This window comes from Hippopotamus amphibius, chromosome 4, assembly GCF_030028045.1.
Source record: "Hippopotamus amphibius kiboko isolate mHipAmp2 chromosome 4, mHipAmp2.hap2, whole genome shotgun sequence".
Classification (NCBI taxonomy): Eukaryota; Metazoa; Chordata; class Mammalia; order Artiodactyla; family Hippopotamidae; genus Hippopotamus; species Hippopotamus amphibius.
The window spans coordinates 6987907-7015418 of NC_080189.1; the positions used below are offsets into that span (position 1 = coordinate 6987907).

Consider the following 27512-nt stretch of genomic DNA (forward strand, 5'->3'; position numbering starts at 1 on the left):
GGTAGGCAAGAGGTACAGCTGTCCAAGTAAGTAAACACACGAGAAGCGCACAGCGCCCGGCAGCAGAGGCGACGCGGAGGGCGCCCTTGGGGAGAAGGCGCGGGTCTCCTGGGGTTCGCGGGGGGAGGAGGTGGCGGCCGCCGTCGCCGTGGTCACCGGGGGCCGCCGGGCTGGTCGCTGGGGCGGGAAGATTCTTTTTGGTCACCGAATCCCTCGGGGCGCGGGGGACCAAAGCCCGAGGCTCTCGCGGCCGGTGGCAGGTCCGGCGCCGAGCGCAGGCAGCGACTGGGCGCGCGCCCGGCCGTGGTCGGTGGGTGTGGGGGTCGGGGGCAGGTGGGCCCGAGGGTCGGGGAATCGGGGCGGCGTGCCGGTGGATCTAGGGGCCAGCGGGACCGGCGGGCGGGTGGATCAGGGGGCCGGCGGGTCGGCGGGTCGCCGGGCCGGAGGCTCGGGGATCGGGAGGCCGGCGGGCCGGGTAGCGTCCCGGGCTGGGCGGGCTGGGCGGGCTGGGCGGGCGCGCGGCGCGGCGGCTACGGGCCGCGGGGCGGGGCGGGGCCGGGCGGGGCGCGCGCCGCGCCTGCCGTTCGTCTCTCCGGGCTGCAGGTGGGGCTGTGCGGCCGCGCTGCCTCCAGGAAGCCTCACGGGCCTGCGCCGGCTCCCAGGATGCAGTGTGGACCGGCCGGGCGCTGACGGCGGCGGCGCGTCTGCGGGCGGAGCGGCGCGGGCCGGCCAGCGAGGAGCGCGGCGACGCGGGCGGGGACGGCGGGCGCGGCAGGGCCGGGCGGGCGCCGCCTGCGGAGAGGCCGGGGGCCGGCCTGCGTGGGGCCGCGCGCGGCGGCGGCGGCGGCGGCGGCGGCGGCGACTTCCTCCGGGCCGCGCCGGACAGCGCAGGGCCATGGCCGAGGCGGCCGCGGCTCCGGTAAGGGCGGCCCGCGCGCACGGACGCGCGGACTCGGGGCCCGGGCGGCCCGGGCCCAGCACGCGGCGCCGCGGGCCCTGGGGAGGGGCTCCGGGGGCCGGGCCGGACCGCCGGGCCTGGGGCTCCGGCGAGCGGGACGCGGGGTCCGCCGGGGCCTAGGCGCCCGCCGGCCGGGCCCCCCGTTCCGGGCCGAGCCCGAGCAGGGCGGAACCGGCCGTCCCCGCACCGGAGGCCGCCCCACGCCGAGTTCCTGCTGCCCTCGGGCTTCCTGCCCCCGCCCCATCCGCCGGCCCCCTCATCTGCGCGCCCCCCACCCCGCGGCTCCTTTCTCTGCCCGCCGCTCAGCCGTGCGGTCCCTACCCCCCAGCTCCCCCCAGCGGCCTGGTGGCACCTGGGAGGTGTCCGGAGCGGCTCCGATTCCGCAGGCACCGAGTCCCCTCTGCGTGCCCAGCTCGCTCGGGGTCGGGGCGGAAGACAGCTGCTCCGGTTCGTAGAGGCAGGCACGGCACCAGCCCTGTTAGGCGTGATTTTGTCCTCACGACAAGCCTAGGGGGTAGGTCCTCATCCTCTGTCCTAAAAAAGAAAAACCCGAGGCCTAGGGAAGTTAACTTACCCAGGATGGCACTGCTAGAAAGTGTGTGGAAAGATGGGGTCGCTCTGTGTTCTGGGACACACAGGCGCTTCGGGGGAAGCAGACAGACAGACTGGTGATGGTAGAGCAAAGCAGAAAGAGGTGCGTGCACCTTCCTGGCCTGTGCTGCTGTGATTTGAGCTGGGCTTTTAGGGAAGGCTAGGATTTCATCAGGCTCAGCTGGACCGGTGGAGCTTTTCAGGTAGGGAGGAAGCTTGGACCCGGGCAGGCAGTGCCCGGTATGGTCAAGGAGGAGAAAGGAGTCCGATTGCCTGGAAAAGACGGTTTCGGTAGGGAGGCAGCGGGAGAGGAGGCTGCAGGCAGAGTTGGAAGGGGTTTGAACGCCTGGACTTCATCGTGTGGGTGGGGAGCCATTGAAGGCTTTGGAGTTCTCTTCCCATCAGCTTCTCTTAAGCAGAGAGTTTCTGCTTCCCTGGTGGGAGTCTGAGGCCAGCCCTGTCTTGTCCACTCACCATTGGGTGAGGAGCTGGGCTTGAGCAGAAACTGTCGCCACCTCCCACCAGATAGTGTGAAGGCCTTACCCGAGGCTCCCTGGCCCTCTCAACGTGTAAGAAAACTACATGTGCCTTATTGATAAGGTGGGAATTTATGCAGGTGCCCTTTTCTTGCAACACAAAGATCGTGATAATGGCAGTTAGATGCTCTTGGAGGCTGAGTAGGATTTCTGGGGATGGGGAGCTGGGTGATAAAGTGGAAGGACACTTCTGAAGCACATGCTCAGAGGCTGGGGTCGTATGTCAGGGACTGATCCAGAGAGGAGTGAGGGGAAGGGAAGACCCGTGGCCTTGCACCCAGGGGCAGGGCTGAGCCAGCCCAAGGTGCCAGCCCAGTGCCGTCTTGGCAGCCTTAGGGCAGAACCACGTACCTCTTGAGCAAGAGTCCCACCCACATCCAGTTGTTTCTCTGCCAGTCCAGCTCCTCCCCATCTTTTGAGACCCAGCTAAAGCCCTTCCTTCTTCAGGTCAGAGGTCATCTGGCCCAGCTGCCTTCCAAACAACCACAGAATCCCTGATGCTCCATCCTGGACAGTTTTCTTTTTTCAGCCTCTGCTCAGACTCTCCTGTCACTATTTTCTGAGGTGTCCACCCCTGTTCTAGTTCTCAGTGACTTTCTCTAAATGAATCCACACTGGTTCCTACTAGTCACTTTTTAATTTTGCAAATAGTCACCAAACATTTGTTTAGGAATAATTTTCAGAATGCTGTAAGGTACCATTGATGCTCAGGCGCTGACAGAAGGTATAAATTTCAGGATTTCCTCTCTCACCCGTGCTTCCTACCTTCAGATGTGGGTGTGGGGAGGTCGAGTGGTCCAGCCCCCCCCAAAGCAAAATGTGCCCTTGCCCCAGTGTCCCCAACTGCCAGTCATCTCAGCCACCATGTGAACTGTCCAGCAACAGGCAAGTCAGGGGACTCTCCATGCCTTTATGATGGTTACCGTGCATATAAAAGTCTAACTTTATGGCATACATGTCTCACCTTCCTCACCAGTCTGTAAGGTGTGTCACTGATCCTGGGGCAGCGACAAAAATGTCTGAGACCGTCATTCGCCCCTTGGGAGGGATGGGAACAGTGAGAGAAAAAGTCCATCTCACAAGGGCAGGGGGCTCATGTGATATCAAAAAGTCTCACGCTTGGCCGGGGGAGATGTGCAGTAATGGTGATGTTTCGTTTGAGGGGGTGGTGATTGGACAAAATCAGATTGTCCTGGGGTGGAAAGGAATTAGTCATTAGATTTCCGTGTTTATTAAAGAGACACGAGATGCTTTTTAAAAAAGCAGTTGAGCAACGCTCGTGTTTGTGTCGTTTCAGTGAACCAGCTGTTTTTTTTGCTAGGTCATCATCAGTAGAAAGATCCTGTGCGATTATGATGGGAGGTGCTGGCTGGGCTCTAGTAAATCTGCAGTTTACTACTTCTCCACTAAAACACCCCAGCAGGGCCAAGTCACTGTTTATTTAGCAAAATGGCACCAAGCGCCTGCCACGGGCCTCTCACTGTGCTATGAAAAGATGCAGCACTGCCTTCAGAGAGCTTGTAGAGGCGGAGGTGGGAGAATTCTGTGTAGGGCGGTGAGTGCCCTGATTGGGGTCTGCACGGTGTGCTGCAGAGGCCCAGAGGGAGGGCACCTGCCGAGAGGAGCTGAGCCCTAGGCCGAGATCTGGAATGTGGCACAGGACATCCCCCACCTCCTACATGTGCGCTCCCCACACCCAACCCAGCTCCCGGATGCCTGGGGTTGCAAGGGGCTCAAGGAACACGGCGGTGGGATGATTGACGCTGGTCTTCTCTCTGTTTCTGAAAGATTTCTCCGTGGACAATGGCAGCTACAATTCAGGCCATGGAGAGGAAGATCGAATCGCAGGCTGCCCGCTTGCTTTCCCTAGAAGGCCGGACCGGGATGGCCGAGAAGAAGCTGGCCGACTGCGAGAAGACGGCCGTGGAGTTTGGGAACCAGCTGGAGGGCAAGTGGGCGGTGCTGGGGACCCTGCTGCAGGAGTACGGGCTGCTGCAGAGGCGGCTGGAGAACGTGGAGAACCTGCTGAGGAACAGGAACTTCTGGATCCTGCGGCTGCCCCCGGGCAGCAAGGGCGAGGCCCCCAAGGTAAGCCCTGGGCACCGGGGGGTGGGGCAGCCCGCACCGTGCCGGTCAGCGTGCGGGTGAGCGTGCGTGACACTGTGGTTCCAGGTGCCTGTGACCTTTGATGACGTGGCGGTGTATTTCTCTGAGCAGGAGTGGGGCAAGCTGGATGAGTGGCAGAAGGAGCTGTACAAGCACGTGATGAGGGGCAACTATGAGACGCTGGTCTCCCTGGGTAAGGCGTGAGACTCATTTCTCAGCTACATGTGATTTGGGGAGCCCTCAACCTCTCTCTTCCTGCTGGTGGTTTTTGTCCCAGGGATACGTAAATCACTGGGAACCTGACTGTGCAGTTATCTCCCCCTTTTACTAAAGATGAGCCCTGGGTGACTGAGTCAAAAGCTGCCTTCTACTTGGTGAAGTTCATGGGTTACCACACCGAGGGCGTGGTGTTCCCTCTCCTGACCAGGCTCAGAGCACAGCCGTTTCTGTTCTCCTGCTGGGACCTGGAGTGAAGAAGGTTCCTACACTCTCAGATCCGTGTGATCAACCTACATTTGAGAAAGCCTTTTTCTCTCACCTTCTGTTACTGAGATGTGAAGCCTTGAACCGAGTCGCTCCTCCAGGTGGTGGAGAACGTGGGCAGACCACGCTTCTCGCAGCCAGCGCTGCCTTCGTATGTCGAGGCTTCCCCAGACCCTGGGGCTGCTGCCACTGCCCTCACGCGATGCCGCCAAGAAGGCCTGGACCGTTTCTTCTTTGGGGTGGTATCTGTGTGACCCCGGGTCTGAAGGCAACAAGGCATGCTGATGGGGCTGGGAGCAGGGTGGGGGTGAGGTCGTGCTTCAGTTCGCAGGAATGTGCTGCTTCTTAACCTGGAGACCCTGTACCAGAGTGTCTTCAGCTCAGCAATGACATTTTGGGCCAGATGAGGCTTTGTTTTGGGGACCGTCCTGTGCCTTGTATGATGTTTGGCAGCCTCCCTGGCCTCTTCCCAGCAGATGCCAGTGGCATCTCTCCCCCAGCCCCAGTCATGACAACCAAACATGTCTCAGGCTTTGACAGATGTCCCCTGGGAGAGAACATTGCCTGTGGTTGAGAACTGCTGCCCTATACCAGTCAAAAAATGTAGTTTCTAGGTCATCTTCGTTTCCCAGGCTGCCTGTCCCCAGCTCTGAATGGAACGTGGCAAAAGCTAACCCGTCTGTCTTTCCTCAGACTACGCCATCTCCAAGCCCGAGGTCCTCTCCCAGATCGAACAGGGGAAGGAGCCGTGCAGCTGGCGTCGCGCTGGCCCCAAGGTTCCAGATGTCCCTGTGGACCCGAGTCCAGGTGAGGGGTGGGGGGAAGGCCAGGGAGACAGCGGGCGATCAGATGGAAACAAAAGTGAGGGGCTAAGGAGGGTGTGAGCTTCTTTCCACAGAGAACCAAGGGAGGAAATCAGTGTTTTAAATCTGAGTTTTCTTATCGTTGAATTATGACTGTATGTAGCCTGTTCAGCTGACACTCCAGGCATACTTCCCAGCAGGGAAACAGGCAGCAAACCTGGTCTTTTAGGAAAGAGATGGCGCCAGGAGTTCAGAATTAGGGGAAGAGGGAGGAGGACACGGGCAGGAAGGCAGACAAAAACAGAGATGGGATTTCATTCATTCAGAGCTTTAGGAAGAGTCAGCCTTGCCTCCACCCGAGAACCAAATTTCATCTAAATGCATTAGTAGTCACAGAACTACTGCCCATTAACCCATTAGCCACATTTCAATAGGATTAGAGCCACTGACTTATTTAAGGTGAATCTGGATACCCGATACTACCGTCTCAGATTTTCCAGGGCCAGTCAGCAGCTTTGAAAGTTAAGGAAAGGACAGGTGGACATGTGAGAAAAGCCAGTGGCTGATGTGGAGACCTTGCTGGGTTGGGGGTCAGTGACAGTCTGTCCCGTAACCAGGGAGGCCCCACCCCTGCAGGCTTAAGGCCACCTCCTCCCCAGTCCCCTCATCTGTGCCACCTGCCTTGGGGCTTCCCTTTCATCTGAACACCTATGTTACTAAAAAGTCTTCTGTGTTTAATTTGTGATTCACGGCATGTGTCTTCCGTGTTTGCTGTGTCATCACAATTAGATTTTCCCTTTACCTGGGGCAGGCTATGTTCAGAAAGCATTCACCAGTTTAGGTCAACAGATGTATTTTGAGAATCTTTTAGGTGCCAGCGACAGTTCTGTAAGCTAAAAATTGACTAAGAGTGCTGTCTGCATGGAAACGACAGTTACGACATGCAGGGCAGCCAGCTGCTTACCTTGGGTGCAAGGTTCCCTGTGGGTTTGTTTTATTGTAATGAGAGTGAACAGGGGCCTGGAAATGTGGTGGCTTCTGGAAAGTCCCCGCCCAGCTCCCACCTCCGGCACGCAGAGCTCCCCTCTCTGCCTTGAGCCTGTCAGCAGGCACCCCAGGTGGCCCACATCCCCTGCCACCTTGGTCCAAGAAGCTGGGACCCTCAGCTCACCCTCCCCGGCTCTGGGCTTGGTGCAGCCCCTCATCAGGCCTCCTCTCCCACTTCTCTTCAACCCCTAAACCCTCCCACTGTGCTCTGTGGAATTCGATTCTCAGCAAGCTCCCCAAAACCTCAGGCTCCCCCCTGAGTGTCCTGCCCATTCTTGCCCGGTGGAGAGCTGCTTCCTCCCTTTTCCTCACCTTCTTACCCTGCCTGGAGGGCACTGGTGTCCTTGCGCCTCAATATTGCCTCTCCTGGTTTTCCTCCCACCTTTCCTTTGGTATTTCCTGCTGCCCTTTCTGACCTTTAAGCCTTGGGATGCCCTCAGCCCTCCCCCTCCTCCCTCTGCACCCACACACCGTCATCCTGGCAGGGACTTTCACTGGGACCTCACCCCTGAATTCTGCACACCCACTGCCTGTTCTGTCTCCACATGGACAGCTGATGGACAGCCCCGTTTGGAGCAGGTGCCTCGCAGAGCTCCTCAGCTGCCCGTCAGAACCAGCTCCTCCCACACACTCCCCTTCTGCAGTAGGAAGCCTCCATCCTCTGGCTGCAGGCCCCACACCCAGGAGCCGTCTCTGACGCTCTCTCACGCCCAGTCCACCATCGGGGAACCCTGCTAGCACTCGCTCCAGATTTGATGCCATCCTCCCTCCCCTAGGCCCATGGGTGCCTGCTTGGATTGTGGCAGGCCCCTCCATCAGTCTCCCTGCTCCTGCCCTAACCCTCCGGACTCTGCTCCCCACCCGGCCAAGCGATTGCTTTACAGCAGAGTCCTGCGTTCTTTTGTTCAGAACCCCTGCACAGCCGGGCTCATCCCTCTGCTTGTCCCTCGCTCTCTCTGTTCCAGCCGTACTGTCCTCCTGCTGTCCCCTCAACACTCCAGGCTGGTCCAGTCTCCGAGCCTTTGCACCTGGCAGTGCCGTCTGCCAGGAATGCTCTACAGATATTACCCGGACTCTATCCATTGCCTTCTTCAGGTCTCTGCTTAAATTTGACTTTCCCTAAGTCATTCCCATATTAAATATCACCCTATTTAAAATGGCAGTCCCTCTCCCCACTCAGAGTTTCCAGGCTCCCTTTCCTGCTTTGGTTTGTTCCATATCAGATATCATCTCTTATGTATTTTTCATATTTTAGATTATTATATATTTTTGTAGATTTTATATAGACAGATATGACATGTAGAACTATAATACATTTCATATTTGTGGATTATATATGTTTCATATTTATAGATCTGTGTGTGTCTGGTCACACCCCCACCTTCATTAGAATGTAAATTTCAAGAGGATAAGAACTTTACTGGTTTTGCTGATATAACCATCCTGGGCTCCTAGAATACTGCCCAGCACAGAGTAGGAATTTAATAAATATTTGTTGAATGTCTGCTGTGTTTCATGATTTAAATCGTATGTGTATGAAATAATATATCTCTGATACGATTTAAATTCCTTTTTAGATCTCCCAGTCTCATTCCTCCCCAGGGTAACCAGTTGTCCAGAAGCTGCTGTTTGTCCTTTCTATCCACATTCTAAAGCTTCTACTATGTACATATGTAGCCGTAAACAATATATAATATGGTTTTGTGTGTTTTGAAAAATCACATAAATGTCATCATACCGATCACTCAGTATTCTGTATTTCATACTTATCTCTGTTGATGCATGTAAATCAAGTTCACTCAGTTTAACGGATGCTCAGTATTCCAAAAGTGGCTTTATTACAATTTATTATCCATCCCTCCATTGAGTTGCACTCACGCTGTTTCTAATTTTTCACTGTCACAAGTGGTACTGGAGTGAACATTCTTAAAGGTGTCCCTTTGTGTCCCTGTGCTGATGCCTCTCCAGGGAATAGACCCAAGGAAGGAACCCCGGCGTGGAGGGCATGCCTGTCCGCACCTGTGCCGTTGCCACGTCACCCCCCCCCACCATGGTTACACTGGCTTACATACTCCCCAGCAGTCCCCTGTTTTCTTACTTCCTTGCCCACTTTTCAGAATTAGGTGTTTGCCAATCTGGTGGAAGTGAAATGGTTTTAATTTGTTTTAATTTGCATTTCCCCAGTTGTTAGTGGAGCTGAGCATCTTCTTCAGATATTTATTTGGTTTCTTCTCCAGTGAATTAGGTTTTTCTGTTTTTCTGCAGTTGCTTTTCATTGTCTTACTGATTCAGGACCTCTTTACATAGTTCTGGATGCGAACCCTTTGTTATTTGCATCGCAAATCTCTTCTCCCAGTCTGTGGCAGGTATTTTAACTGTGTGCTCCTTAGAACTCTTAATTTTTGGTAGTCACAAACACCAGTCTTTTCCTTTACTACTTTTCCTCTGCTTTTTCTGTCTTATAAAAGCCTTTCCTGCCTAACTCTAGTTTTGCTTTTCACATTTAAATCTTTAATCCAATTAGAATTAATATTTGTGTAGGTTGCAAGGGAGAATTTAAAAAATTTTTCCCCACAAGACATCTAATTTTCCAGCAAAGTTTGCTGATTAGTCTTCCTTTTCTCCAGTGATGTGTAATTGCCCATTTGGTCACGAACCAGGTTTCTGTACATGCACACGCTGTTCCTGGGCTCTTTACTCATTTCTTTGGTCTCTTTGTCTCTCTCTGCACCAGTATTCACTGTTTTAGTTTTATAATAAGCCTTGATATCTGGTAGCCTAAGCTTTCCCTGCTTGTTCTTCTAAACTTTTTTTGTCTAGTCTTGGACCTTTTTTCCTTATATGAATTTCAGAATCTTCTTCTCAGAAATCCTGTTAGAGTTTTGATTGGAATTGCCTTGCTTTTACGATTTCATTTCTGGAGAATTACCCTCATTGCAGTATGGAGCCCCCTTATCCGTGGGACGACTTGTTTATTGAAGCCTTCTGTGTGTGCCTGAATAGGGCTTTATAATTCTCTCCTGCCCCTGATCGTTGTTGTTTCTATTGTGAATGAGATTTTTTAATTAATTACATGTTTTAAATAGTTGTTGTAGGTGTGCGGTTATGCTGTTGACTTTGTTTAGTAAAAGAAAACATTTTCTCAACTCTGTTACTTCTCATGACTTGTCAATTTAGATTCTCTTAGGTTCTTTACATAGACATGTGTGCCCTCCATAGATAGCACAAAAGTTCTCTCTTCTTTTTAAATGTTTGTAACTTTATTTTTCTGGTTTAGCAGTGGGGTTAGGGCGTGGTTAAATAGCAGCTGTGATAGCTGGCATCCTTGTCTGTGGGATGCTCCTAGAGCTTCAGCATTTAGGATGATTTTGGCCATAGACTTTTGAAGATACTGTTAGTTTAAAAGAAGTTTCCTTCTACTTCTGGCTACAGTTTTTAATCATGAACAAATGTTATATTGTGTCAAATGTTTCTTCTTTTTTTAATATTGTTTTATTTCTTTAATACACTGTTACTGTATATTATATAACACAAATAAAATACATACAGAAGAAAATACATAGCATAAACAAAATACATAAAGTTTAGAGAACAATTAGTAAACACCCGTATACCCAACTCCCAGCCAAAGAAACAGATCATAACCAGATCTTTTTGCAAGACCGCACTGTCCTTCCCAGACCCCATACCCCTCCCTTTCTCCCACAGATAGATAGAAAATTCAGACAGATGAAATCAGTCCCTTTCTTTACATTTTTATTATCTATGTATACATTCCTAAATAACATTGTTTAGTTTAACCTGTTTTTGAACTTTTTATGAAGGAGCTCATACCATACATACTCTTCTTTAACTTGCTTTTTTTTCGTTTGGCTTTATGCTTTTTGAGAGTCATCCATGTTGATGTCGTGTGGCTGTAGTTCATTCTTTTTCGCGATCTCATCACTTTATAGTTTCTGTTTTATGAATGCACCACAGTGCATTTATTGCTTCTACTATTGGTGGGCGTTTGTGTTGTTTCTAACTTTTTTGCTTTCAGGAACGATGCTGTGGTGGAAATTCTTACGCGTGTGTAAGACTTTCTTTAGGCACAGACCCGGGAGTGAAACTGCTGGGTCATAGGAAAGTGCGTGCTCAGCTTTTCCTGGTAGCGTCTCAGTGTGCTCTGAAGTGGCCGTGCCGTCAGCGCACACCTGCAGCGTGGGGTTCCCGCTGCACCCCGTCCTCACCAGCCCTGGAAATGCCTCACATTTTAATTTCTGCCCATCTGGTGGGAGTGAAATGGTTTAAAATTTATAGTTTAAAATGTACATTTTCCTAACTAATGAGATCGAACGTTGTATCCTCTGTGTGTAGGCCACATGTCTTTCCTCTTCTGTAAAATGCCTATTGATGCCTCTGTCCGTTTTTCTTTTGTTTTCCCTTTACATATTGATTTGTAAGAGGTCTTTACTGTTCTGAATATTAATTTTTTCGTCAGGGATATGTGTACCTTTTCCACTATGGTATGCTTTAAAAAACAGATGCTTTAAATTTTAAGATACTTGGACTCTCTGATTTGTTACCTTTCTGGTTTGTCCTTTTTTAAACAATTAAGAAAATTTCCCCTACCTCAAGGCCGTCATACACCACTTTATATTTTATTCTAAAATGTTGCCTTTCATGTTCAGCTTCTTAATCCGTCTGGAACAGACTTTTATGGCCACAAGAGTTGGGGCCCCCGTACTTTTTCACTGGCACTCTGGGTCTTCTTTTCCTCTGCTCTTTCAGGTAAACTCTCTAATTGCCTTATCAAATTCCATGAAAAATCCATCTGGGATTGTGGTTGGAATTGCATTCATTCCATTAATCACTTTGGAGAGAATATTAAGAGTGTTCTTTGTGCAGATCGTTAAGTCCCTCCATTAGCTCGTCTACAATGTCTCAGTGAAGTTCTACAACTTTCTTCAAACACGGTCTTGTGCTCGTTTTTGTTAGACATACTCCTCTGTTCTTTGCATTTTTTAAGTCACTGTTGTTGTCAGTGGTGCCTCCTTTTAAGGTGCATTTTCTGTTTGTTGCTGCAGGTGTGTGCTGGGGTCGCGGGGGTTGGAGCACCCTTTCCCAGTGCTTTTTCTCCTGCAGCAGGGGCTCAGTTATGTAACATCCCATTCCCTCCCGCGCAGTTAGGCACCTCACCAGGGACGCACCTCATGGGGAGCTTGGGGGCACGGATTGGGCCAGCATGGTCCTTGCCCACCCCAGGGACAGATGGTCTCTGCTGCTCTGCTGGGGAGAGCCTCCTCCACCGTAGTCCAGTGGGCAACTTCCTGATCCTAGGGGCAATATTGAGGACCCCCCTTACCCACAGATACAAGCTGCATCCTCATTTATCAGTAATAAAAAGATTCTACCCTCACCAGTCTTCCTTTTTTGTTTTATTTCTTTGATTGTTAAGATTCATGGCAGGGAAGAAACATGGTAATTGCTGGGCTCCCTTAAAACCCTAAGAGTAAACAGAAATGCAATTGTCTTTTTTTGTTTTTTTGGTATTTATTTTTTTATTTGATTTTTGGCTGAGCCAGGTCTTACTTGTGGCACGTGGGACCTTCACTGCATCATGCAGGATCCTCCGCTGCGGCGCAAGGGCTCCAACGTGCATGGGCTCTGTGGTTGTGGCACGTGGGCTCTCTAGTTGTGGCCTGCTCATTAGTTGAGGGCACGCACAGGCTTAGTTGCCCCGCAGCATGTGGGAATCTTAGTTCCCCAACCAGGGATTGAACCCGTGTCCCCTGCATTGGAAGGCGGATTCCTAACCACCAGACCACTTGGAAGCCCAACAATGACCTTTTATCTATTGATATTTCTATCTAAGAACCTTGCTAAAATTCTCACTAGTGTTAATAACTTTTCTAATAATTGTCTGATGATTCTCAGGTTTTCTGAAAAGATAATCATATCCCCTATGAGTAATAAGAATTTTATGTTTCTTTTCAAATCTTTATGGTTTAGTTTTCTCTTGTTTTATTGTGCTGCCTGAGAACTCCTAGAAAATTCTTAAATAGAAGTGATGACAACAGGTATCCTGTTGGTTCATGGTGTTAAAGAAGATGCTTTTTAACTTTTCACATTTGTTAAAGGTTTTGTTGATCAGTACCGTTTATCAGGTTAAAAGTTTTCTGTATTTCTGGTTGACTAGATGTTTCTAACAGGAATAGCTGTTGAAAATTTATGGAATGCTATTTTGATATCTATTGAGATGATTATATGATTTTTCTTCTTTAACCTGCTAGTATGGTAAATTATGTCATTTTCTAATGTTGAACCAACCTTGCAATCTTGGGGAAAATACCTAACTTAGTCATGATCCTTTATATACATCGCTGAACTTAATATGCTAATTATTCTGTTTAGGATTTTTGAATCTTTGTTCATGAGTGAAACTGGCCTATATCTTTCCTTTCTCAGACTGTATTTGGTTTTGATATTAAAGATATAAGTTATGATGTAGTCCCTCTTTATTTGCTCATAGAGTTTGTGTAATATTGGAATTATCTATTCTTTGAATGTTTTTCTTTGTGGGGGAGATTTTTGTCTACTAATTTAAGTTCTTTAATAGTTATAGGACCTTCTTTAATCAATTTTGGCAAGTTCTAGTTTTTCTAAAGACTTTGTCCATTTCCCCAGGGGTTTCAGATTTCTTGGAATAACATAATATTCTATCTTTTTAATCTCAGCTATGTCTATAATTACATCTCTTTTTCATTCTTCATGTTGATTATTGGTGCTTTCTCCTTTTCTGTTGATAGTCTTGCTAGAGATGTATTGGTTAATATCCTTTCCAAAGAACCAGCTTTTGGTTCTCTGTGTTCTTTGTTTCTTCTTTTATTAATTTATACTCTCATAGCATTTCCTTTCGTTTGATTTTTTTTTAATTTTTAATTTTCTACCTGTTTCCTCTTTTTTAATACAAATATATTGAGGCTATAAAATTTCTTCTAAGTACCAGGTACCCGCAGCCCATACATTTTGATAAATAATATTTCCATTAGCATTGGGTTCCAAATAGTTTCTCATGTGCATTGTGATTTATGCTTAGAGCCTTGGATTATTTAGAAAGCAAGTACTATGTATATAAATTTTAGTATATATGGGGAATTTGGGGATATCTGTTATTAATTTCTAACAATGATGTCATAGTTAGAAAATAGATGTGTAAAATACCAATCTTTTAAAATTTACTGAAGTTTATTTTATGCCCTAGAAAGTGTTCATTTTTTTCTTAATGTTCTGTGTGGCTTGAGAAGCTTGTGTTTTCCTTGTGTTTGTGTTCTGCTTGTGTCCATTTGATCAGTTTGTTAATGGTATTGTTCAAATTTCCTATAATCTTTGATTGGTTTGGTTTATCAGTTATGGAAAGTGGTATGTCAGTCCCCCACTGAGGAGGTGGATTTGTTCATTTCTCCTGGTGTTCTGTCAGTTTTGTTTTTTGTATTTTGAAACTATGTTATTAGATTTAAATCATAGAATTATTTTGTCTTTCTGGTCAGTTTACCATTGCACGGTGATTCTCTTTTTATTTCTATGAATATTTTTCTTGTTAAAGTCTCTTTCATCTGATATGGTATAACCACATCTTTTTGTTTTTAAATGTGTATTTGACTTAGTGTATCTTTTATTCTCTCACACTGCTTTTGCATCCTTCTGTTAGGTGCGTCTCCTGTAAACAGCATCTAGCTGTGTTTCTTGTTTGTTTTTAGCTTGATCCTCTTTATGTGTTAAATGTCCAAAACAGTAGGCACCATCCACACGTGACTATCGAGCACTTAAAAACTGCTGTAAAGATGAAATACACATATGTCTAAATGAATACTTTGGATATATTAAGTTAAATATTGTTCAGATTATTTCACCTGTTTCTTTTTAGTTTTCTAAGGTAGCTACTATAAAAGCTACCTTGATCTCTGTTGGACGGCACTAGTCTAGATCATTGACATTGACCATGGCCACTACTGTGTTTGGATTCTTAGTCACCATCTTAAATTGTGCTGTGAGACCTTAGCCCTGCCTTTTCTGTATTTCTTTTTTTCCCCACTCCTGCCTTGAGAATTATTCATTTAGATGTTTTCCTCCCCAAGCTATTATTACTATTATTTTTAAACTACTGTTATTTTTAATTAATTTGGAAGTTATATATTCTGTTTCTGTTCTTTTAGAGGTGACCTTAGAAATCTTTCTCTTCTAAAATACACCTTTTAGATGTTATTTTGTGTGTGTGGGGGGGGGGGGTCTGGTGGTAGTTCTCAGTTTATGTGGGTTTGTGTGTGAGTTTACATGTGCCTGCAGATGTCTTTGTTCCATTCCTACCTTCGAAGGACGTAATTCTAGTTTGATTGTTAGGCTCTTGTAGCCCTCTGAAGATAATTTGCTGCTATCAACAAGTCTGTTATCAGTCTAGCCATTATTCTTGTGGGTAATCTGCCTTTTTTCTCTGCCTTTTAGGGCTCTGTTTGGTGACCTGAAATTTTACGACCGTATATCTGGGTGTGGATTTCTTTTTCTTTATCCTGCTTTAATCACTGGTATTTTTCAACAAGTTGGGGGATTTTGCATTGCGGTCTCATTTAATATTGCCTTGTCCCCATGTTCTCTACTCTCTTATTCTGGAACATCGGCCTCCGTAACCTCGAACGTCTCTTCACATCTTCAGCTCCATCCCTGTGCTGAGCTCTGAGTCGTTTCTTCTGATCTCTCTTCTAGTTGGCTCACCTCTCTCTATCCAGTTGTTTCCATTCTCTTGTTTACCCCATAGGTTGGGTTTTTTTCATCTCAGTTATTTAATTTTACAATTCTGAAGCTCCAGTTTATTCTTTTTCAAAATCCCATTAGTTTTGACAGTCCCTTATTCACCATGCTCTCACTCCCCTTTTTATTTCTATAAGTTTGTTAAACTTTAGATTCTGTACATGAGAATTTCAATATCCAGTCTTTGCAGCTCCTGTTCTGCAGTTTATGATTTCTGATGGGCTGAGGTGGCTGGTTTTCTTGTTGAGGTGGTGATTTGTGATGCTGAGTTCTTTAACGCCTGAGAGCTGTTTAAAATGCTGTGCTGAGAATCTGTGGCTGCCTCTAGTGGTCATCGGGTCAGCACAGTCTTGGCCTGGAGGTGTTCGGGCCACGCTGTGGTACGAGACCTGGCACCACACACCCTTGAGCACCAGCCTGGGGTGTGTCAGCTCCTAGGGGAGACTGTTCACCCCACTCAGCCAAGACCGAAGGCCAGAATGGGCGGTCTGCTTCTGCAGGGCGGGTTGCCACCTGTACGTGTAGTGCACTGGGGACGCTGCCCTTTGGGCCCAGGCTTACGTGTGTGGTGATGGTGAGGGGTCTCCAGCCCAACCTCCCACCCTGCTTGAGCCCCAGGCTTCTCACACTCATCTACCCCAGGTGTGCACAGTCCATTACAGCCCAGCAGCAGGGGAGCAGGAGATGCCCTACAATTTACCGTAGTTGACTTAGGCGTCCTTACAGGTCATCCATGCTTAAAAATTTTGGTGTGTGAACACTCTACCCATCATTTTTAGATATTCCATATTGAGAAGAGTTTCTCTGCACAGCTAGCCAGCCATACGCCAGAAACAGAAGAGCTGAATGCTGCTTCTGTGTCTGCAGAGATGACTATATTGTTTTCTCCATGAATTTGTTTGTGTTACTGCATTTCCCAGGGTAGCTTATCCTTGAGTTCTCGGGATAAATCCAGTTTTTCACAGTGTATTGTCTCTTTTTCTTTTTTTGAAAACATATGACTGGATTTGATTTGTAACTCTTTCATTTAGAATCTTTGCATATCTGTTTATAAATGATAATTTTATACATTTTTTCATATACTGTTCTCTAGTTTGTGTAATGAAGATTATACCAGCCTCATAAAATGAGATGACAGCTATTTTCCCTTAGCATTTTGAAGATATTATCTTCTGACATCATACTTACTGATAGAAATCTGTTTTCAGTCTGAATGTCATTCTTTTACCTTTAGTGCCTTTTAAGATTTTTGTCTTTGTTGTTATTCCATTTCAAATGAGTATTGTCCAGGTTTATATTCTTTTTTACTTCTTACTTAGGAAATGGTGTGTTCCTTCAAACCATGGGCTCACCATACCTTCAATTTTGGAAAATTCTCAGCCATTATTTCTTTACCTGTTGCCATTTATCCATTTCTCATTCCCTCCTCTGGGATTTCTACCAGCATATGTTGGAACTTCTTGCTTAATCCTTATGTCTCAACTTCTTTTCTATTTTTTTAAATACATTTATTTATTTATTTATTTATTTATTGGCTGTGTTGGGTCTTCATTGCTGCACGCAGGCTTTCTCTAGTTGAGGCAAGCGGGGGCTACTCTTCATTGTGGTGCACCAGCTTCTCATTGCGGTGGCTTCTCTTGTTGTGGAACATGGGCCCTAGGTGCTCAGGCTTCAGTAGTTGTTGGCTCACGGGCTCTAAAGCTCAGTCTCAGTAGTTGTGGTACACAGGATTAGTTGCTCTGTGGCACATGGGATCTTCCCAGACCAGGGATCGAATCCATGTCCCCTGCACTGACAGGCAGATTCTTAACCACTGCACCACCAAGGAAGTCCCTCAACTTCTCTTTTATATTTTCATTTCTTTATCTCTCAGTGTTGTACTCTGGACTGTTTCCCCAGATCCATCTTCCAAGTCACTAATTTTCTCTGCAACTGTGTTCATTCTGTTGTTAAGCCAGCCATTGAGCTTTTCATTCCCATGAGTGCTTTTATCATTTCTAGAATGTCTATTTGGTTCTCTTTCAAATCTGCCTTTTTAAAAATAATTTCCTGTTCTTACCTTAGAGACTCTGTTCCTTCCTTTATTTCTTTGAATATTTTTAACATACTTATGCTACTGTATCCTTCAGCCTATTCCTTTTTTCTGTAGTTTGTGGGAGTGAGTTCTGCCTTGGCTCTCATACCATTTGGCTCCTCTTCTGTTTGTAAGTTTAGCTTTTTAGTAGGGGCCCCTTAAGGCCTGCCTTATGGGGATGCCCCTCTGGGCAGGTTCGCATTTGCCTTTGCTTGGGGGCCTTCTGGGTTGCCGTGGTTCTCAGCCAGTTTTTCTGTAAATTTCTCAACTTAGAGCCTCCACACCATGTGGGTAGCATGAAGTTAACATGGGCATGGGATCCTAATTTCTTATGGGTGGCTTTCCCACCCACGGCCCTGGACAAGAGGCAGCTTCCTTATAACTCCCCCAGGTAGATGGGGCTTTAGTCCCCATCTCCCTGATGGGACAGAGCCTCACGGCTCCTGGCTGATGCAGGCAGCTCTGCTCTGCCCTCACCTCACTTGGACATCAAAGCCCAGCCTCTAAGGCCTGCATCCTGTTTCAACAGCTCCACTTGGCTCCCACTCAAACTCTTGATTTGACTTTGTGTTTTTTCTTTGATTCTTATATCTGGCATCTTTCTTTTGTGCTCGTGTAAATACATGTGTAGGGGTAAGGTTTGGGGGATGGGGGTAGATTTTCTCTAGCATTTCTGTGTTTCAAGTGAAAGCAGGACCTCCCTAGGGAAGCTCAGTCTTGCCCATGGACCAGAGATCCAGCCCTGAGAATGCATTATGTATTCCTCACTCTTTCCCACTTGACCCGTGTGCTCAATACCATGTGACCACATGCTTTGCCCAGAAGGCCCCACAGTCCCTGTTTGAGCTCTTGCCTTCCCTTTCCACTGGGCTCTTTTTCTGTTTGACCTTTCCAAGGCCCCGTGTGCCTTTCCCTGGCTGGATGTGTATCTGCCCCAGGGCCCTGATGCTGTCATTCACACATTCTCTTTTCCTCAGGCTCGGGGCCTCCGGTTCCTGCCCCTGACCTCTTAATGCAGATCAAGCAAGAAGGTGAGCTCCAGCTCCAGGAGCAACAGGCTCTGGGCGTGGAGGCGTGGGCAGCTGGACAGCCAGATATCGGGGAGGAGCCGTGGGGCCTCAGCCAGCTGGACTCCGGAGCAGGAGACATCTCTACCGACGCTGCCTCAGGTGAGTGGCTGAGGCTGGGAGCAGATGGCGGGAACCAGATGCAGGGACCAAGGGCAGGGCCTGGGAGAAGGACTTTCTGGAAGCATCGTGGGGGGATGTAAACCCTGGACCATCTGGCCTGACTAGTTTAGATTTCCCACCTCATAGCAGGAGTTGCCTGGAATGACATCTTGCGGGTGCCTCTGCGTTCTGTGATGCTCTTGTCCTGGTATTTCTCTGCCTCACTCTCGCCAGCCCTACTCCTGGTCTTCTTGCCCCAGCACCAGGCATTTAAATCACCAGCTGCCTCCTATTAAAGAGGGTGTTATGACAAGAGCCAGTGACATCTGGGCTTCCTGGTGCCTCAGAGAGGGGGCAGAAGAAAACTGGTTCAGGAGTGGTGGGGTCGTTACACTCGGGCAGGAAAGTCGCTGGTGGGGTCTCAGGGCAGCTGCTCCGCCTCTCCCACAGGGTCCGCCCCCTTCTTTCCCTAACCCACCGGCTCTACTCTCTTCACTGCAGGCGTCCACTCCAGCTTCTCCACCACTATCCCACCCACCTCCTGGCAGGCAGATCTCCCTCCCCACCATCCCTCCTCCGCCTGCTCCGATGGGACGCTGAAGCTCAGCACGGCTGCCTCCACGGAAGGTACGGGGTGTGGAGGGAGGACGGGACGGGCCCGCGGCTGCCTCCTAGGCTGCCTCAGCCGTGGCCCCGACGGCCCAGCCAGCAGGCACATAGGTGCTGGTGATGTGAAGACTGCACAGTCTGTCCTTTTTTCTCCTTCCAGATTCTTAGGCTCGAACAGTCTTTCTTGAGAATGTCCGTGTTTCCCACAGTTCCTTTCTTGTGTTAACCAGTCAATCCTGACAAGCTGATCCCTTAAGAGGATGTACCTCTTGCCCAGACTCAGCAACCCTGGCTCCTCTCTGACCTGGAAAAACCCAAACCCAACCAGAACCGCTTCTTAGATATCAGCACTACTGAAGGCAGGTGTCCACAGGGCCGAACTGGGAAGAATTGCCACATTTATGTATTAAGTTTCTATTTACTTCTGTTTTGAAAGCCAGTTATTGGTTACTATCAGTAATGATTTCTCTCATATTTTGGCACCCCCAAATTGTGCTAAAAGCCTGGATCCCTGATATAAAACTTCAGGGCATGAAACTTCAAGTACATTTATGTAAAATCAAACACAGTTTTACTATTTCACTAATTTTTTTTTTATCATTAGCTAGCTGGCTACATTTATTGAACACTTACTGCATGCAAAATAGCATGCTAAGTGCTTTCACGTGTGCTGTCTGGTTTACTCTTCATGCAACCCTATGAAACAGGGTATTCACAGAGCCTGACGTCGCAGCTGCCCTGTGGGAGCCACAGGCCAGTCTCCGATTCACCTGAGCCCAGCTCTGTGCACCCCCCAACCCCCGGGTGCAGGGCCACCAGTGGTCAGAGCTCCTTCCTTGGCATAACTTCATGATTAGCCTTAAGAGCCAAAGTGAAAATGGAACACGGTAAGCAGATGCAGTGGTTGCTTACCTGTGGTGAAGGTTCTAGAACAAGGTGAGCAGATGCAATGGTTGCTTACCTGTGGTGAAGGTTCTAGAACAAAGTGAGCAGATGCAATGGTTGCTTTACCTGTGGTGAAGATTCTAGAACAAGGTGAGCAGATGCAGTGGTTGCTTACCTGTGGTGAAGGTTCTAGAACAAGGTGAGCAGATGCAATGGTTGCTTTACCTGTGGTGAAGGTTCTGGATCATGATGTCCTCACGCACGGTCTGAGGCAGCCCCTGACCACCTGGGGCATCTGCTGAGCTGGATCCAAAGGCTTGGAGACTAGGGTTCAGAGTGGCTGTAGTGAGGTCTAACATCCAGAAGAAAGCATCAAATCTTCCCTTTCTAAGTGGGGATGGGGACAGAATGATACCTGGTCTTTCTGTCTTTCTCAGCAGATGTAAAAATTGTGATAAAAACAGAAGTCCAGGAAGAGGAGGTAGTGGCCACACCAGTGCATCCTACTGACCTAGAAGCCCACGGGACCCTGTTTGGACCAGGCCAAGCCACCAGGTTCTTCCCTAGTCCTGTCCAGGAAGGAGCCTGGGAGAGCCAGGGCAGCTCCTTCCCCAGCCAGGACCCTGTGCTGGGGCTGAGAGAGCCCGCCCGGCCCGAGCGCGACCTGGGCGAGCCCAGCCCCGCGTTGACCCAGGACGAGACCCCTCCAGGGGACTGGCTCTTCGGGGGGGTCCGGTGGGGCTGGAATTTCAGGTGTAAGCCTCCCGCGGGCCTGAACCCGAGGACCGGGCCCGAGGGGCTGCCCTATTCCTCCCCCGACACCGGAGAGGCCGTGCTGGACCCCGGCCAGGCCCCGAGACCCTTCAACGACCCCTGCAAATACCCCGGCCGGACCAAAGGCTTCGGCCACAAGCCGGGCCTGAAGAAGCACCCGGCGGCCCCCCCGGGGGGCCGGCCGTTCACGTGCGCCTCGTGCGGGAAGAGCTTCCAGCTGCAGGTTAGCCTGAGCGCGCACCAGCGCAGCTGCGGGGCGCCGCCCGACGGAGCCCCCGGGGCGGCGGGCGGCGCACGGGACGGCAGCGGCCTGCGGTGCGGCGAGTGTGGCCGCTGCTTCACGCGGCCGGCGCACCTCATTCGGCACCGCATGCTGCACACGGGCGAGCGGCCCTTCCCCTGCACCGAGTGCGAGAAGCGCTTCACCGAGCGCTCCAAGCTCATCGACCACTACCGCACGCACACGGGCGTGCGGCCCTTCACCTGCACCGTGTGCGGCAAGAGCTTCATCCGCAAGGACCACCTCCGCAAGCACCAGCGCAACCACGCGGCGGGCGCCAAGCCGGCCCGGGGCCAGCCGCTGCCGCCCGTGCCCCCCGACCCCTTCAAGAGCCCCGCCGCCAAAGGACCCTTGGCCTCCACGGACCTCGTGACCGACTGGACTTGTGGCCTGAGTGTCCTGGGACCCACCGACGGCGGGGACCTGTGAGGCCCCCCGCGGCCCGGCCCCCCGGCCTCCAGACCCCCGCAGGCCCAGGTGTAAAGAGTCGCTTCCCCAGACGGCAGGGTGGTGCCGAGAGCTTCAAGGCGGAAGGGAGCCCGGGGGAGAACCAGATTCCCAGTTGCTGAACTGGCCACTGGAGCAAGAGAAACTGTCAGACAATACAGCTTCCACCTCTAAACAAAGTAGAATTCTCTGATTGTGCAACTGAGCAGCATAGAATTTTAAGTAATTTAATTACGATTTTTTTTTTTTAATTCTTGAAGAAAACGCTGGAAAATAGGAGTAGCACCAGTTTAAACTTTACAGTGTACCTTTGGTTTCTGGAGTGCGTGTGTGTGTTGTGGGCTGTGTCCTTACCAAGTCCGACAGAGAGTGTGCCCGCTGGGAATGGGTGAGGAGGGACCTGGACCCTCCTGGCCCCAGTGACCCCTAGGGATGGGCCGGTCTCGGCACACAGCCCCAGGGGAGTGGAGACCCGGCTCTGCCCAGGGCCACGCTGGGCAGTGAGGCCAGCCGGGCACCGTGGAAACCCAGCCTCAGCTTGGCCAGCAGGAGGACTGAGCAGGAGCAGCCCGGCACCTCCCAGCACCTGCCTCTCGTCTGAAACGGCTCTGCACCAGTGCCGGCCCTGCAGGCCACCTGCCGCCCCCACCACCCTAGTATGTGACTCCTGGGCCTCATAATGGAGAGTTGTCTGAAAACACCCATAGGGCTGCAGAGGTGAGGCAGGGGCAGCTGAAGCAGAGCCGGGAACAGAGCCTGGCCTACTGACCCCCTCAGGGGAGGGGGGCTGCCCTCGGCTCCAGCCAGATGCTCGTTCCCTTTTCTCTTTGTGTGGTGTGTCTTCTCACTGTCCAAACGCTTCTGCACCGAGTCTCATTTGGTCGTTACTGTGACCTAGGGAAGCCCGAGGGACGAGCATCCTTCCTGTGAGAGATCAGGCGGTAAGTTACTCAGGGGGGACACGTCTCAGCCTTGCACCCCCGTGCTCACGGTGAGTGCAGACAGTCGGGAAGAGCCTCAGGTCAGACTCAGCTCAGCCTCCTGGAACAGCAGTTTGGGGGAGGAAAGCTTTTCATTTTGCCCTTTTAACAGATTTGCCCCACGTCTGCCTGAGCAACACAGTCTGGCCTCAAGCTTTAGACGAGTGGCAGCCTCCATGGCCAGCGGGTGCTGTCCCCAGGTAGGGCCAGGGCTGAGGGGCTGGGGCAGGGCCAGGGCGTGTTCCTTCCTGGCTGACATCTTGGAGGTGGAATTAGAAACGGGCCCAGGTTTCTTGATTCCTCCCCAGTGCTGTCCCTGCCACACGAATATCCATTCCCGTTTTGTTGAAGCAGGCACTGCTTCCTTGTCCCGTGGGAAGCTTGTTTCCCAAGGAGGGGGAGACCCTGGGTTCTGTTCATTCAGCTCCCTCGTGCGTACTTTTATTAGGCAATAGACTAGTTAAGAAGATTGTTTCTATGTACTGTATATTTTGTACCTGTTTACACTTCTAATATTGATATAACTGATATTTTGAAAAACAAATGAAGAGGAAACATGCTGTTAAAATAAAACCTAACCAGCACCGAGGCAGTTTGGTGGGTTCCGTTCTTAGACCCGCATCTTTGGCGCTGGTGCCGCCGCGCGCATCCCCCGAAGCAGCCGTGCAGTCAGCTTGCTCTTCGCCCTCCTTCTGCTCAGGGTCGTCTTGGACCCAGCGAGGCGACTGTCCCTGAGAGCTGGGATGGGAGAATCCGGAGAAGTTCGACTCTGTGGAGGTAAAACTGACATCTGGAGGGAAAATAAAGCCACATCCCGTTGCCTTGCTTCAGGATGGAGCCATGGATTTTGTCACTGAGGTTAACATGATATGATATGTACATGAAGATAGGAAGAAAAAATTGCAGGATATCAAAGGAACACCGAAGCTGGATGTTTTCTCTTTGCATCTTTTCTTGACTGGGCAGAGCCAAGAAAGGACCCGGGATGCTTGCTGTGGCTGTAACCCTGGTCTTGGAGTGAAGTCCGTCTGGCGTTTGAGCCAGGCCAGCTGACACCCATATTCCCAACCAACCAGAGTTAACAATTGTGAACATTCTATCTCATTTTTGTTTTCAGTCTCTTTTGTTTTTATCATTGTCTTTTTAAGAAAATTAAAATTAAAAAATCCACTCGAATTTGCCACGGAGGGCGTGGGAGTGGGACTCATCCAGGCCCATCATGAGACGGCGGGAACAGGCCTTGGCGTGTCATTCCTTCTCAGCAGCCCTGACCTCTCTCCTGTGCTTCTGGTCTGCCACCCCCACTGGACATGTCTCTAGTGCTTGGAAGTCAGCCGGGACACTTCCGGTGCCTGCCCAGCTCACGGCGCCTCCTCTACCACTGCACCCCCGCCCATCCTCACAAGTGTTCTCATGCCCCCTCGCCCACACACCACATGTGTGTCGTGCCAGAACCCGGTTCATGGCTCATGAATGGATGGTTCCTAAGGTCTGGCTCGGGTGTAGCCTCCAAGACAGAGGGCACGTGAGGAAAAGGTTTAGGCAGCGGGGAGGGGGAGGTTGAGCTCAGCCTCAGACATCCAGGAGGGGTGACCAGTCAGAGAGACCAGACGAGCGCGTGGACCGGGGCCACTGTTCCCCACATTCCTGGAACCCTTGCCCTGCCACTGCTCTCTTGAATCCCACTTAGGCCAAAGCACAGTAGTCCCTTGTATTAGCTTCCTATTGCTGCTGTAGCAAATTACCACAAACTTTGTGGCTTAAACCAACCATATTTATCTTACATTTCTGGAGGTCCGAAGTCCAAAATGAGTCTTAGGGAGCTAAAATGAAGGTGTCATCAGGGCTGCATCTTTCTGGAGACTTGAGAAGAATCCATTTCCTCACCTTTTCCAACTTCTAGAGGGCACCTGCATTCTTTGGCTTGTGGTCTCATCCTTCATCTTCAAAGGGAATCACTCCAACCTCTGCTTCTATCATCACATCTTTTTTTGACTGACCGTCTTGCCTCCCTCTCATAAAGACTCTTGCAATTTCATTGGGCCGGCCCAGATGATCGAGAATGATCTCTCCATCCCAAAGATCCTAATTTAATCACATCTGCGAAGTCCCCTTTGCCATCCTATAAGGCTACACAGTCACAGGTTCTGGGAATTCAGATGTGGACAGCTTTTTTGGTGGGGGGCGGGGGGGAGCGTTGCATTATTTGACTCACCACATCTCAGAACAGCCCTCATCACTTCTCCGAGGCCAGGCCAAATCCTCCCTGGGATGCTCGTGTATGTTCTGGCACTGAAACAACGTGCCAAAATGAGAACACTGGAGATTCATCATTCCCAGTCATTCCTTCCTCTCAGCCACCCTCTGTTGCCCATCAAAAGGTACCTATCTGCTGCCTGCCTCCTCTTGACATCTTTCTTTACCATCAACTTTTTACACCTTTGTTCTCATTTCTATGCTTCCAACGGTGGTCCCCATCCCTTCCAACTCTCCATTGTTAAGTAATAGTGCTACACCATTGTCATGTTTACAGGCAGTCTGAAGACAAGGTGGGTCAGCTGTACTATAACCATTTCAACAGCATCAAGATCTTTGAAGATCATGATGGCCGCGCATAACTACTCTTTTATGCCTCCATCCTGGGGAAGACGCCCCCTCCTCTTCTAAAGTTCCTGTCGCCTTCTCTCTTTTTCTCTGTCATTTATCAGTCTTTCTTCCGCATCAGTGAAGGCTTGCCAGAAATCCTTCTGGGCCTCAAGTCAGTGACTCCCGTCCCATCCTGCACTGCTCCATCCCTTGCACAGGCCCAAGGTGACCTTCTAACTGGGAGGTCCGATCCCTCTCATTTTCCAGTTTAAAGTCTTCCAGCAACTCCATCACCTGCACTGAGAATCTAAATTTTAGCACAGCATTTCCGACCCCTCATGAGGTGGCTCCTTCCCTGTCGTCATCTCCCACAACTCCCTTTCCATCTCACCTTCTAGATAACTGAACCACCTGCCCTTCCCAGAGCACCGTGCTTTTCCTCATCTCTGCACATGCTGTTCCCGCTGCAGACACTGTCCTCCCTCCCTTTGCCCCACCGCCCCAGCTACCTGGTGTACCCCTTACCCCGCAGGTCATGGCTCAGTGTCACCCAGCTTTCCCCAGTCTCTGCAGGTGCAATTGAGGCCTCTTCTGTTTTCCCTTGGACACTTGCTCAGACTCCATCTGTCATCTTATGGGACTCTCTTTTACTTTGTATATCATGTGTTCCTGGAAATGTGTATAAAGGCATATGTGTAAAAATGATGCAACCAACAAGGGGTCAATTTCCAAAATATACACGCAGCTCGTACAGCTCAATATCAAAAAAAAAACCCGATCAAAAAATGGGCAGAAGACCTAAATAGACATTTCTCCAAAGAAGACATACAGATGGTCAACAAGCACATGAAAAGATGCTCAACATCATTAATCATTAGAGAAATGCAAATCAAAACTATAGTGAGGTACCACCTCACACTGGTCAGAATGGCCATCATCAAAAAGTCTACAAATAACAAATGCCGGAGAGGGTAGAGAAAAGAGAATCCTCCTGCACTGTTGGTGGGAATGTAAACTGGCGCAGCCACTATGGAGAACAGTATGGAAGGTCCTTAAAAAACTAAAAGTAGAGTAACCATATGATCCAGCAATCCCACTCCTGGGCATAGACCCAGAAAATGTGAAAACTCTAATTCAAAAAGATACATGCATCCCAATGTTCATAACACCTCAATTTACAATAGCCAGGACATGGAAACAACCCAGATGCCTGTCAACAGATGACTGGTTTAAAAAGATGTGGTGTATATACATATACAATGGAATATTTCTCAGCCATAAAAAATGAAATAATGCCATTTGCAGCAACATGGATGGACCTAGAGATTATCATACTAATCAAAGATAAATATTATATGACATCACTTGTATATGGAATCTAAAAAATTATATAAATGAATTCATTTACAAAACAGAAACAGACTCATAGACATAGAAAACAAACTAACAGTTACCAAAGGGGAAAGGGAGGGGAGAGAGAAATTAGGAGTATGGGATTAACAGATACATGCTACTATACATAAAATAGGTAAGCAACAAGGATTTACTGTATAGCACAGGAAACTATATCCAATATCTTGCAATAATCTATAATGGAAAAAATTGAAAAAACAGATCTGAAATTACTTTGCTGTCACCTGAAACTAACACAATATTGTAAATCAACTAAACTTCAATCTAAAAAAATAGAAGCAGGAACTTCCCTGGCGGTGCAATGGTTAAGAATCTGCCTGCCAATGCAGAGGACACCGGTTTGATCCCTGGTCTGAGAAGATCCCACGTGCCACGGAGCAACTAAGCCCGTGCACCACAACTACTGAGCCTTTGTGCTGCAACTACTGAACCCCACCTGCCTAGAGCCCATGCCCACGCACATCAACAAAGAGTAGCTCCTGCTCACCGCAACTGGAGAAAGCCCGCGGGCAGCAATGAAGACCCAACGCAGCCAAAATAATAATAATAAAATTTTTAAATTTTTCAAAAAATAAAAAAAGAAGCATTAGACTTACAAATCAAAAGGAAGACTTTATGCCCTGATAGCTGTAAAACAAAGTTCCTGATTTGCATAATTCTCATGTTTCTTATCACCCTGAGTATTGTAGTTTGTACATGATTATTTAATAACATTAAAAGCACAATTTAGGGCTTCCCTGGTGGCACAGTGGTTAAGAATCTGCCTGACAATGCAGGGGACATGGGTTCAATCCCTGCTCCAGGAAGATCCCACATGCCACGGAACAACTAAGCCTGTGTGCCACAACTACTGATCCTGTGCTCTAGAACCTGTGAGCCACAACTACTGAGCCTGTGTGCCACAACTACTGAAGCCCGCATGCCTAGAGCCCATGCTCCGCAACAAGAGATGCCACCGCAATAAGAAGCCTGTGCATCAAAACTAAG

At 49.3% G+C, this 27512-nt stretch overlaps 1 protein-coding gene across 5 annotated transcripts; it reads left to right on the plus strand.

Annotated features, from left to right (window-relative positions):
- Positions 1–673: 673 nt before the first annotated feature.
- ZNF746 (zinc finger protein 746) lies at positions 674–23110 on the plus strand. Of its 5 annotated transcripts, none has more exons than XM_057732878.1 (7): positions 674–919; positions 3874–4173; positions 4303–4384; positions 5368–5481; positions 18360–18551; positions 19053–19178; positions 20483–23110. In XM_057732878.1, the coding sequence occupies exons 1-7, from the start codon at positions 896–898 to the stop codon at positions 21526–21528; spliced, it is 1884 nt and encodes a 627-aa protein (XP_057588861.1). In that variant the 5' UTR covers positions 674–895; the 3' UTR covers positions 21529–23110. The 5 variants fall into 5 exon arrangements, with proteins under 5 accessions (XP_057588861.1, XP_057588858.1, XP_057588859.1 ...); XM_057732875.1 differs by having other exon boundaries at positions 779–919; positions 4258–4384; XM_057732876.1 differs by having other exon boundaries at positions 779–919; positions 4258–4384; positions 20486–23110.
- Positions 23111–27512: the final 4402 nt, after the last annotated feature.

Excerpts from the sequence above, each read along its gene's own strand:
- ZNF746 (XM_057732875.1), top strand. The coding sequence starts at position 896 with ATGGCCGAGGCGGCCGCGGCTCCG. Across the intron at positions 5,482-18,359 it reads CCCTGTGGACCCGAGTCCAG|GCTCGGGGCCTCCGGTTCCT; the intron begins GTGAGGGGTGGG and ends TCTTTTCCTCAG. Across the intron at positions 18,552-19,052 it reads CTCTACCGACGCTGCCTCAG|GCGTCCACTCCAGCTTCTCC; the intron begins GTGAGTGGCTGA and ends TCTTCACTGCAG.